Here is a 13,718-nt window from a genome sequence, read left to right as displayed (position 1 = left end):
TGTTGACGATTACATCCATAAACACCCCGGAAGACCTGGTAGATCCAAGCTGATGGAAATCGCCAAGAACATTGTAGGACAATATCCTCTGTCTTTCAAACAGACGGAGCCCTTTGGAAATAAACCGTTTGCGAACGATGGTTGTGGTCCTCTTTTTGCCCAGCTAGAAAGCAGAGCTGAAAATATGAGGAGGCCAACAACCTCAGAAAAGAGGCGAGCAGAGGGGGAAGAGCCAAGGAAGAAAAAGGCCAAACCTTCAGATCGTTATGGATGTGTGGAGTGGGATGCTGCTGTTGAGGGAACTGAGTTTAGAGCAGAACTGCGGTCTAAACAAGATGAATTGAAAAGTGCCTTCAAAACACATGATCCTCAGGTAGGGCTGCAAGTGCAACCATCTATTATTTTCTTGTGTTGTATGGATTACTTTTTGATTGAGTAATGGGGATGCAAATATTTGATAGTTTGGTTTATTTTTTGTATATCAATTCTAATTGGTTTTGTATAATAAACTAAATGGATTAGTCTAATCACTTAAGCCCCATTTTATACTTTGTCATACAAGTGGGCAGGTGGCACACATAAAGCATAAATAACTGATCTACAAGTTCACAAGGGGATACGTTGTGAGCTTGTAGATTGGCTATTTCCATTTTTTTTTTTTTTTTTTTCTCCCCTAAAGTTGATTATTTGTATTTAAATTGATTATTTATGTTATTATTGATTGAATTGATTCGTTTGATTAACTGTTTCCTCATATCTTTAGGAGCCATCTGTTCGAAAATTGATGACTGAAACGTATCCCATCCAGCGTGAAACCATCAACGATGGAACCACTGTAAAGGTCATAAAGGAAGAGTGGCCATTCCTATTTGAAGCTGCTCACCTGTTTGATCATGCATCTAAACTCCTTGGCTTTTCTGTACAAAACAAGCTGGCACAGGAACTTTCCAAAAAAGAACAGGGCATCAACAGCTTCCTTGACTCCAAAGGGATGAAGATGGGTGAAGGTCCAGTACAGCTGATACGTGGCATTGTGAGATACTTCAAGGAAAACCCTGATCACTTTTTCTACCAAAATGAGGTACATATTATGGATTTTAAACCCCAGGCAATGATCTCAAGATAATGATCTATATCCAGTGGTGGACAAAGTACTCAACCACAGTACTCAGTACTTGAGTCGAAGTATAGATACACATAGTCAAACAATCATAGTTGACCAACTTTGCGCTGCTTATATTCTCTTAACTTGGTAAACCATCTCTCCTGGAAACGAAGATAAGAATAAATCAGTAAAATCCTACTTTGATTTATTTTCCTGAGTAGGAGAGAATCCCTCATATACACTTCCAGACAGAGCTCCTCTGTCTTGAAGGACCAAAGTCCGTCTCCTGATAAAACAGGGTCTTGTAAGGACAGATTTACCCCCCTGACCGAAAGGATTCCGATTCTAACATTAATTGATTCTGTTAGTGTTTTACAACTACTATTAACATTATTGTCTATGCTTAGCTCTGATACAGACACTGTCTGTGTGTCTGTCTGTGTGTTTGTGTACATTGGAAACATAACATCATCACATTCATGTTCTTTGTTGTTTTATTTCCCCAAAACAGGACTCTGTGGATGCTGAACTCAGCCTCCCATGTACCCCATGCATCCTAATCAGAGGTTTGTTGTCAAATCATGTTTGTATCCCAGCAAGCTTGGAGATAAGTTTTCAAATCATGTTTGCATCCCAGCAAGCTTGGAGATATGTTTTCCATTTGTTTTTAGTTTTACTGATAAGACAATTTGTTTTGATGAAAAGGTATGGAGTTTGTTGATTTGTTTTTATAAATGGTGCTCAGAACTATGTTGATTATTAGGGTCAAAATATTTAAACGTAAGTACAATTGTTTGTACAAGTCTGACAAACAAAATTTGTTTTAGGCGGGTGCAGTTATGGTTTGACCCAAAACAAATTGCAACAAAAGGTTTTTCAATGGCTTATTGTAGTATTAGGTGTACTTAATAACATATCAAAAGTTTACCAAAATCGGACCACTAGAAAGGTAACATTTTCAAGATGGCCGCCGCCAGTTCCTTAACCCATTGAGACCTGAAGCCGATTCTACATGTCTCCTAAATCTCAACAGTTTTCTGAAAAACGTATGTTTCTATATCAGTGGTGCTCAATCTTTTTCATGTCAAGGACCCCCAAAATTATATGTATTTGGCCGCGGACCCCCATCAAAATATTTTGTTCCAGGGACCCCAAGAAGCAAAGATTTGAGTAAAAAATGTTCGCTTTAAAAATATATATATTCATAAGATTTGCACACATTTTCATGATTTTTCAAAAATAGCAGATCTACAAGCTCGTAGCGCGGCACTCGGTGCCGCGCTATGAGCTTGTATATCTGCTATTTTTGAATAGCCCAAAGTGTAAAATAATGCTTTTTAGCTCAAATCTAAAAATGAGACAGTTACAGGTCTTAATGGGTTAAAAAGACCATTACTCCTTCATTATTCATCCTAGACAAGTAATGTTGGTGCCTAACCCCATGTTTTGGTAATCTTGAAATCTAATTAGCATATATAAATTATAGTCAAGTGATTACAAGTTCAATTATAAAGGAATTGGTTATAAGCATGGTTATAAGCACATATACATATACATTGTAATTGTGAAATGAAATAATAATCCTAGTCCACTAGGGCAGTGGTTCCCAAACTGGGGGTCTCACTCAACAGTAAACAAACCAACATACAGTATAGTACAGGGTATCTGCACCTTTCTAAAGTTACAATTTAATGACTCTTAAGACCTTTTTAATAGAAAATTGGCCAAATTCTCAAATATTACAGTGGAGAAATGGCCCCTTATGGGCTTGGAGAGGATGTGCAAGTCAGCACAGAGCTATCACAACATTTAGTGTCTACTGTCTTGGGTAGGGCGGGTAGAGGAGTGTGCCCGGATAGGGTTCAGATTTGCTTGTCACAGACATCTTATTCCTGAGATTGTAGTAGTTTAAGTGCAAAATTAATGTCTTTTATTTTGTGATTGGTACTGCTGGCAATAACCTTGAACTTTGATATTTTTTTCTGGATAATTTTAACTTTAAAAATCCCTCCTCACTAACTATGCCCACTCACGAGTGCCCATCTCGGGCATAGGAGCCAGCATGGAGGTCCACTTGGGACCAGTGGGACTATCCAGTGAGCCAGGCGACATAGGGATACTCCTCTCAGCCTAACGCATAAGCTTCATTTCTGCCTCCTCCTCACTCTGTCCTCCAGCGTGAGGTGAGCGCAGGCTCCCTAAGCCACTTGGAGTGAAATCTGGCAAGATACAAGTGTATCTTTCATGTATCGTTTGGGGAACTGTCTTTGTTGAAATGCGTGGCGTATAATTTCTCCTCCTCCACATGACAACCCTCTGAGCTCTGGAATAGTCCAGCAATCCAACTGTGTGACACGTCATAATTGCTATCACTTCAAAATGACGCTCCTTGACTCCTCGCTCGGAGGCAGGGCTTAGGCGGGAGTGGAGGACTTGAGGATGGACACTTAAAAATTGGAATTTGGCTATCGCGATGCACAACGTGCATCAGGGGCTGACAAGCCCCATTCTCTTTAGCTGCCTATGAGCACTCGTCCTGAGCTCCCAAGTGCCCCACTATAGCTTTAATGGGACATGTCTGAGCCAACTGTTGAAGGTTTTGCACCTCGGACATGGGGGAGAGGAGAAGCTCAGGGTCTCCTTGGCTCCTATAACTTTGCTCTTCTGTGCTCCAAGTGCCCACGGAGCAATCCAGTGACCCCCATACTCCCCTGTACCCACCTGAGGGGAACCCTAGGCCCACTAAACTCTACACCAGACCCCATTTTACCTCCTCGCACAACCCCACCCTCATACTCCCCTCTGCCTAGGCACCCAGTAGAGAAATGGGTTGTGACAGCTCTGCACTAACCTCCGTAGCCACCCCTTTTTACACACTCACACTGATTGCCTTCCTAATGTGTTAAAAAAGTTTTTCAAAATCTTGTCTACAAGATGACAGTTTGATTCACATTTGATCCGCAGAGCTATCCAAAATGTTTAAATATTGCAAGCAATACTATATCAACTGACAATATTCTCTTTCTCTGCCACCTTCTGAATGACTGAAAATTGTGACTATTGTTTTGTTGTGTTTTGAGGATATCTTGAAGCCTTGTTCCAGTAAAACAAATATAACTAGTTGAAACGGGTGAACATTTCAGAGTTTTAATAAGAGTCAAAAACTAAATATTGGATTTCACAATTATCTAAATGTATCTCTGCAATTTGGACAAGTCCTGTGGATTTCTATGCCCCCAAAACATAGGGTTAGACACAAAAAGTACTTGTCTAGGATAAATAATGAAGGAGTTAGGTTATTTTAAAGATTTTTTGGCCATTTTGGACGCCATCTTGAAAATAACACCTTTCCAGTGATCAAACTTTGGTAAACTTTTAGTATGTTATTAAGGACACCTAATACTACAAAAAACTGTTGAAAAACGTTTTGTTGCAATTTGTTTTGGGTAAGGTGCTTTTTTTTCATAACTGCACCCGCCTATTTTGCTTGTCCGTGTATGGACTCAGTATGGAAGATTTGGCGCGTGTGTACATAATTATTTTCTTTAATTTTTATTATATATATTTTTTTTGTAATCTATGTTTAAGGTGACCAGCAATTCAAGATTGCTGTCGATCGGGAAGTTGTCATTGACCACATCACCTCCCCCATCGTGGCCCTGAGCTACGCTTTCTCCTTGTTTTATGTCTGCAACATAGAATACCCAAAGGAGATGTCTCTTACCCTGGAATTCATGCAAAGGTAAGCAACTCATTGTTTTGAACATTTGAACAATTGTTTCATTCATTCTACAAGACGACAGACTACCGTGTTATCTTTTAATATTTGCATTGTTGTAGCCTACTGTCTGTCCATGCCATTGTGCGTTCTCATGCATTTTTTCATCTTGGGCCACCAGTTGGGACACCAGTCTTTGTGGGTTAGGGTTGGTGTTAATGTGTAAGTGTTAATGTGCCACTTATATTAAAAAATAATCAGTGATTCATTTAGATGAGCCTTGATTTAAACTGTTTCTGACATGCACACATAAACCATCAGTTTTATTAAAATGATAAGCTACTCCTGCACTTTTGTTATTTATTAAAATGATAAGCTACTCCTGCACTTTTGTTGTTAATAATGTGCAAAGACGAGTCCAGGATGATGGCCATTTATGACTAAGTGTTTTGATATGTTCATCCAAGGAACATAAAACACACACACACACACGCCGAAAGTCTACAACATATCATTTAGAATAAGGAACATTGTTTCTTGTTTCTGATATTCTGTTGATACATGCTTTGAGCTGAGGGCTAGTGAACAGTTAGGCTACTGTATGTGAATAATGTTAATGTGACTGTAGGAGCCAAATATATATATTTTGCTTGTTGATCTTATTATTATTTTTTTTCCGACACTTTGTTTTGATGTCCCACTTCCTTCAGTAATTGATTGATTAGCTCCTGCTGTGTGTCTGCTCATTACCTTAGTTTGCTTTAGTCAGGTGTGTGTCTCGGGCAGCCAGGCTTTCAGTGAGAGAATGGGGTCAGCACACACACACACACACACACACACACACACATGCACAGGGGCATGGTGGAGAAAACAAATGTATGCTAATTTGTACTGCTCCACTCCTGTAGTATCTCAACTTTCTCTGCATGTTACTCTTAAGTTCAGTTTCATTCATTTAGTTGCATGTGTAGCTAAAAATATATTATATTATTATTATATTATATATTATAATATATATTTCTGTTTCCTTAGAGTTTTCTTTGAAATCAATCCTGACCGAGGGTCCAAGGCGAAGGCGAAGGCAAAGAAACAGCGCCACGTTCCTCTAAAACTGTCCAGGCTCGTGACTGAGCTGAAGGAATTTGAATCGCACATTTGAGCTTTTCTCAAAGCTCAGAACAGAACTTTTTGGACTGAACGTACCACGAGCACACACACACACACACACACATGGGTGGGAGGAGAGGGTGATATTTGTCACTGGTTGGGGCAGTGCCTGTCAGCGGGGATTGTTGAGTGGGAGGTGTAGGACGGAGTTGCTACATCCTCCTGGAGGGGGGTCCTCACTGACAGGTGTGCCAGTAAGGTGCTAACAGCAGTGGCAGACAGTGGGAGGAATGTATTACGATTACATTTGTGGAGGAAATGGTTAACAGACGCACATGTACACACACAGAGCCCGACCTGCTAACGTTCAGTTCAGTTTATTTTTCATCACTTTTGGACGACAAAATACATGTCTGTGTTATGTACATCATCAGTGCATTTAAAACTAGGCATAATCTAAAAAAAATCCAAGCGACAGGTTGTGAAGTCCAGTTTACATAATATTGAACACATTGAACCAAATGAACCCTACTAAGTATTTTATTGTGTACGGTGAACATCAACAGCTAACTGAAATACACAATTACATCATGATAGCTTTGCCAGTCACATTGCTTTGACGTCTCCATAGACTTTCATCAGGTAAAACACTTAGAAAGGACTGACCTTTTCAAAGCTCTGCTTGCGGTCAGGACTGTGTATTAACAACGACATGGCAGCCTCAAACACCGTCTCCTCCTTGGTCACATTGAGATCATCGCTGGCAAGAACCTCTGTCAGTTTGTCCACCTTTTCTTATGCTCCAAGGAGCATAAGAAATAGCCTACTAATAGATATATTGGGACTTCACTACTACTTCCTGAAATAACCTTTTCTCCTCTATATATCTTCACACGTTTAGGTCAGTTGTGTTGGTGACAGGTTGAGTAATAGTAATAAAACACTTTTAATATTGTATCAGCTAGGGTGGCCTGTCTCATACTGAGTCACCACAGATTTATAGGAGAAAAAGACAACAGACAGACTTGAGAAAGATATGTATCCTGACCTGCTGATAGACGACTCTGAAGTGTTCCAGAATGGAATCCATGCTGCTTTTCTCCAACGTCTTAAAGGAATAGATATCAGCCAAGCAGTGAATCCCTACACAGTTGTTTTCATCCATGTGACTCTCCATGTAACGACAGCAGGCGTGACATTTAACAAGTGTGCTGCTGCTAGCAGGGCCTAGACCAAATAAAATGATATCCTTGTTAAGCACAAGGATATCATGTTGGACTAAAATGGAGACATGAATAAGGTTCATGACTGAGTGGTGACTCAGTAGGAGACTGAATTACTTGTCAAAGAAAACAAACCTCAAGATGTTAAAAGTTCATTTCCAAAGTGATTTTTCTGTGTGCAATAAAATGGTCAGATGATGAAAAATGTTTGTCTACTGGTATGTGAATAAAATAAAGTGATCTGAACATTCTTCAAGATTATTCCCAAATCTAAACACATTTTCAATGTTTGTGTAAATAGCTGATCTACAAGCTCACAATGCACCACGCTATAGTTAAAATAGTCTGGATTTTGATGCTATATGAACTGCTATGTTGACTGCCTCCTCCTTATTTTCATCTACACCAAATTAGCTGATGTAAAGGCTCACATGTGTTGAATTGCCTATTTTCTGTGAATGTTTGCCTATTATATGCCCAGAATAGGGTTTCTAGGGTTCATGTGGTTAGTTCATTTTGTTGGGGCCCCCCTGAAACACCCAATTGACCCAAAACTAAACGACCCCTAGTCCTTTATCAGTTTTAAATTACTACACACTGCATGTATGTCTGTTACACACAACATTAATCTACACACTACAGGTTGGTATGATACAGCGTTTGCATGGTGAGATGGTGTTAGGTTGTAGATCTGTTTTTGCCATTGCATGTATATCAATATACCAGCCAGTAGGCTCCGTTTTGATGACTGAGTTTTACTCCCCTTCCACACACACACACACACACACACACACACACTTTATATGGAATCCAAATGATGGAAATCTGTCGCCACGATTGAGAAGCCATCCTATTTATTAAAGTCCTTATTTATGTCACATCACGTATTATTATTACAGTTCTTATTCATGTCACAAAGTCCTTATTATTAAAGTATGTATTGTATTCCTTCATTCCAGACCAGTGTGTGGAGTCCAGTCTGCAGGTGAAGATCAGTTCTCCAGCCAGGACTGTTTCCATTGAACAGGAACCTGAAGACCACCTTGAACAGGAACCTGAAGACCACCTGGATCTCAGTAAGTTTCAAGCACTCTGTCTTTATTTATTTTATTGGTGAAAGTGGGCCGGTACTGAGGGTGTAAAGATGAACCGATCCCATGTGAATCCTGAGATCTACATGATTTTCACTGTTCTATTATAGCAGAGTCTGTTTCGTTTTTTACGTATCGTTGCTGTCAGGCAGAAACCTTGTATCTCCATATTTTAACCTTTTTATGTATTTTTTCTTTTGTAAATTAATGCCCTAATTCATCACACTACAGTGTCACACAATAGCAGCGAAAATAGCCGATCTACAAGCTTTTGATCTGATATTTCTTGCTACTTTTTTAATTAGAATTCTGAAAAGTGACAGTTTTGGGGTTTCCAAAAGAGGTTTCCACTTGACAGCAAAAGCATTATACCTACTTGTGTTATCTATTTCAGGATCATAAATCTGTTAAGATGTGGGTAAAGAGTAATCTGTAGTCCAGCCACTACTCTGCACTGAGGTACTGCAGTGGAGGTAAAAGATTCAAACTTTTTATAGAGTCTCTTTTTTCTAGACTTCCGGCACGTCCCTGTGTGTAAAGAGAAGGTTTCACCTGAGGAGAAGAGGAGCCCGAGTCTAGTCCAGGAGGATCCACAACGTACACAACCTGTAGTAAAGTTGTACAGGATAGGTATATGACCAAAGCATAAGGACAGCAGTTGAAGAATTTTTAAACTTAACTCGAGTAACTCAGTTGTCACAGAGAAGGTTCAGGTTAAAGGTACTCCATATAGAAATGGTATGCTTGTCTTACTGAGATATACTAAAGGACAACTACAGTCAGGACAAATAGCGAGCCTTATTATAAAACATTTTATTACTGTCCTACTTTGCTTCATACATTGGTGATGTGGTTAATTTATGGGGATGTATGTCATCCATAGATTCTCAAGCTGCACCACAGTTCACAAGCCCTGGCCCCACATCTACACCTCTGCCACAGAGTGATCATCTGCCTCAAACACCACCTGCAACAGCCGACTCCCCATCCTGTGAGACATATTCTGTACCATGGCACAAAATGCCCTCAAAACTCATCGCTGCGTTGGGTGAAAAGAAATGGGTAACGGAGAAAGAAAGATCACAGATGGTTCGGATCGTTGTTGACGATTACATCCATAAACACCCCGGAAGACCTGGTAGATCCAAGCTGATGGAAATCGCCAAGAACATTGTAGGACAATATCCTCTGTCTTTCAAACAGATGGAGCCCTTTGGAAATAAACCGTTTGCGAACGATGGTTGTGGTCCTCTTTTTGCCCAGCTAGAAAGCAGAGCTGAAAATATGAGGAGGCCATTAACCTCAGAAAAGAGGCGAGCAGAGGGGGAAGAGCCAAGGAAGAAAAAGGCCAAACCTTCAGATCGTTATGGATGTGTGGAGTGGGATGCTGCTGTTGAGGGAACTGAGTTTAGAGCAGAACTGCGGTCTAAACAAGATGAATTGAAAAGTGCCTTCAAAACCCATGATCCTCAGGTAGGGCTGCAACCATCCATTATTTTCTTGTGTTGTATGGATTACTTTTTGATTGAGTAATGGGGATGCAAATATTTGATAGTTTGGTTTATTTTTTGTATATCAATTCTAATTGGTTTTGTATAATAAACTAAATGGATTAGTCTAATCACTTAAGCCCCATTTTATACTTTCATACAAGTGGGCAAGTGGCACACACAAAGCAAAAATAACTGATCTACAAGTTCACAAGGGGATACGTTGTGAGCTTGTAGATTGGCTATTTCCAATATTTATTTTGATTTCTCCCCCAAAGTTGATTATTTATATTTAAATGTATTATTTATTTTATTATTGATTGAATTGATTAGTTTGATTAACTGTTTCCTCATATCTTTAGGAGCCATCTGTTCAAAAATTGATGACTGAAACGTATCCCATCCAGCGTGAAACCATCAACGATGGAACCACTGTAAAGGTCATAAAGGAAGAGTGGCCATTCCTATTTGAAGCTGCTCACCTGTTTGATCATGCATCTAAACTCCTTGGTTTTTCTGTACGAAACAAGCTGGCACAGGAACTTTCCAAAAAAGAACAGGGCATCAACAGCTTCCTTGACTCCAAAGGGATGAAGATGGGTGAAGGTCCAGTACAGCTGATCTGTGGCGTTGCGAGATACTTCAAGGAAAACCCTGATCACTTTTTCTACCAAAATGAGGTACAGTACATTTTATGGATTTTAAACCCCAGGCAATGATCTCAAGATAATGATCTATATCCAGTGGTGGACAAAGTACTCAACCACAGTACTCGGTACTTGAGTCGAAGTATAGATACACGTAGTCAAACAATCGTAGTTGACCAACTTTGCGCTGCTGATATTCTCTTAACTTGGTAAACCATCTCCTGGAAACAAAGATAAAAACAAATCAGTAAAATCCTACTTTGATTTATTTTCCTGACCAGGAGAGAATCCCTCATATACACTTCCAGACAGAGCTCCTCTGTCTTGAAGGACCAAAGTCCGTCCCCTGATAAAACAAGGTCTTGTAAGGACAGATTTACCCCCCTGACCGAAAGGATTCCGATTCTAACATTAATTGATTCTGTTTGTGTGAAAAATATTTTTTTACAACTACTATTAACATTATTGTGAATGCTTAGCTCTGATACAGAGACTGGCAGATAGTCTATTTGCCTGCCTGTCTGTGTGTTTGTATACATTGGAAACATAAAATTATCAAATTCATGTGTGTATCTTTGTTGTTTTATTTCCCCAAAACAGGACTCTGCGGATGCTGAACTCAGCCTCCCACTTAGCCCATGCATCCTAATCAAAGGTTTGTAGTCAAATCATGTTTGTATCCCAGCAAGCTTGGAGATATGTTTTCCATTTGTTTTTAGTTTTACTGATAAGATAATTTGTTGTGATGAAAAGTTATGGAGTTTGTTGATTTGTTTTTATAAATGGTGCTCAGAACTATGTTGATTATTAGGGTCAAAATCTTTAAATGTATATACAATTGTATGTACAAGTCTGACTAACAAAATGCTGAATGCCGTTTCAAAGTTTTTTTTGCTTGTTCTTACCATAACCTGTGTATGGACTCAGTATGGAAGATTTGGCGCGTGTGTACATTTTTTTTTCTTATTATTATTATATATATTTTTTTGTGATCTATGTTTAAGGTGACCAGCAATTCAAGATTGCTGTCGATCGGGAAGTTGTCAATGACCACATCACCTCCCCCATCGTGGCCCTGAGCTACGCTTTCTCCTTGTTTTATGTCTGCAACATAGAATACCCAAAGGAGATGTCTCTTACCCTGGAATTCATGCAAAGGTAAGCAACTCATTGTTTTGAACATTTGAACAATTGTTTGATTAATTCTACTAGACGACAGACTACCGTGTTATCTTTTAATATTTGCATTGTTGTAGCCTACTCTCTGTTAATGGCATTGTGCGTTCTCATGCACTTTTTCATCATTCGTCTTCGTGGGTTAGGGTTAGTGTTAATGTGTAAGTTTTAATGTTTTGTGTCTACTCATTACCTTATTTTGCTTTAGTCAGGTGTGTGTCTCGGGCAGCCAGGCTTTCAGTGAGAGAATGGGGGTCAGCACACACACACAAACACGCACAGGGGCATAGTGGAGAAAACAAATGTATGCTAATTTGTATGGCTCCACTCCTGTAGTATCTCAACTTTGTCTGCATGTTACTCTTTAGTTCAGTTTCATTCATTTAGTTGCATGTGTAGCTAAAAATATTTCTGTTTCCTTAGAGTTTTCTTTGGAATCAATCCTGACCGAGGGTCCAAGGCGAAGGCGAAGAAACAGCGCCATGTTCCTCTAAAACTGTCGAGGCTCGTGACTGAGCTGAAGGAATTTGAATCGCACATTTGAGCTTTTCTCAAAGCTCAGAACATAACTTTTTGGACTGAACGTACCAAGAGAGCGCGAGCACACACACACACACACACACACACACACACACACACACACACACACACACACACACACACACACACACACACACACACACACACACACACACACACACAGGTGGGTGGAGAGGGTGATATTTGTCACTTGTTGGGGCAGCTCCTGTCAGCGGGGAATGTTGAGTGGGAGGTGTACTGACAGGTGAGCCAGTAGGGTGCTACAGCAGTGGCAGACAGTGGGAGGAATGTATTACGATTAAATGTGTGGAGGAAATGGTTAACAGACTCACATGTACAACACACACAGAGTCCGACCTGTTAACGTTCAGTTCAGTTTATTTTTCATCACCTTTGGACGACAAAATACATGTCTGTGTTATGTATATCAGTGCATTTAGAACAAGGCATAATCTCAAAAAAGTCCAAGGCACAGGTTGTGAAGTCCATTTTACATAATATTGAACACATTGAACCAAATGAACCCTACTAAGTATTTTATTGTGTACGGTGACCATCAACAGTTAACTAAATACACAATTACATCATGATAGCTTTGCCAGTCAGATTGCTTTGACTTCTCCATAGACTTTCATCAGGTAAAACACTTAGAAAGGACTGAACTTTTCAAAGCTCTGCTTGCGGTCAGGACTGTGTTTTAACCACGGCATGGCAGCCTCAAACACCGTCTCCTCCTTGGTCACATTGAGATCATCGCTGGCAAGAACCTCTGTCAGTTTGTCCACAGAGAGAGAAGGAGCATAAGAAATACTAATAGATATATTGGCACTCCACTACTACTTCCTGAAATACCTTTTCTCCTCTCTATATATCTTCACACGTTAAAGTCAGTTGTGTTGGTGATAGGTTGAGTAATAGTAATAAAACACTTTTAATATTGTATCAGCTAGGGTGGCCTGTCTCATACTGAGTCACCACAGATTTATAGGAGAAAAAGACAACAGACTTGAGAAAAATATGTATCCTGACCTGCTGATAGACGACACTTAAGTGTTCCAGAATGGAATCCATGCTGCTTTTCTCCAACGTCTTAAAGGAATAGATATCAGTCAAGCAGTGAATCCCTACACAGTTGTTTTCATCCATGTGACTCTCCATGTAACGACAGCAGGCGTGACATTTAACAAGTGTGCTGCTCCTAGAGTGTGCTGCTCCTTTATTTGGTCCAGGCAGGGCCTAGACCAAATAAAATGATATCCTTGTTAAGCACAAGGATATCATGTTGGACAAAAATGGAGACATGAATAAGGTTCATGACTGAGTGGTGACTCAGTATGAGACTGAATTGCTTGTCAAAGAAAACAAACCTCAAGATGTTAAAAGTTCATTTCCAAAGTGATTTTTTTGTGTGCAATAAAATGGTCAGATGATGAAAAATGTTTGTCTACTGGTATGTGAATAAAATAAAGTGATCTGAACATTCTTCAAGATTATTCCCAGATCTAAACACATTTTCAATGTTTTTTGTAAATAGCTGATCTACAAGCTCACAATGCACCACGCTATTTTCAAGCATATTTATAAAAGTATAAAACAGGTTAAAATAGTCTGGATTTTGATG

At 39.6% G+C, this 13,718-nt stretch overlaps 1 protein-coding gene across 1 annotated transcript in view; it reads left to right on the top strand.

The window, feature by feature from the left end:
* Window positions 1-13,034, top strand: part of LOC308102562 (uncharacterized protein) — a 46,064-nt gene extending 33,030 nt beyond the window's left edge. Inside the window, exons 14-20 of the mRNA XM_080452332.1 lie at window positions 8,113-8,229; window positions 8,758-8,874; window positions 9,128-9,717; window positions 10,097-10,414; window positions 10,982-11,036; window positions 11,386-11,539; window positions 11,981-13,034. Of these exons, the coding sequence (XP_080308458.1) occupies window positions 8,113-8,229; window positions 8,758-8,874; window positions 9,128-9,717; window positions 10,097-10,414; window positions 10,982-11,036; window positions 11,386-11,539; window positions 11,981-12,101 (1,472 nt within the window). The 3' untranslated portion in view covers window positions 12,102-13,034. The remainder of the gene's footprint in view (window positions 1-8,112; window positions 8,230-8,757; window positions 8,875-9,127; window positions 9,718-10,096; window positions 10,415-10,981; window positions 11,037-11,385; window positions 11,540-11,980) is intronic.
* The last annotated feature ends 684 nt before the right edge of the window (window positions 13,035-13,718 follow it).

Source organism: Gymnoscopelus braueri, assembly GCF_963280865.1.
Source record: "Gymnoscopelus braueri genome assembly, chromosome: 16".
NCBI lineage: Eukaryota > Metazoa > Chordata > Actinopteri > Myctophiformes > Myctophidae > Gymnoscopelus > Gymnoscopelus braueri.
Note: the sequence above shows the minus strand (reverse complement) of the source record. Positions and strands in the feature narration are given on the sequence as shown.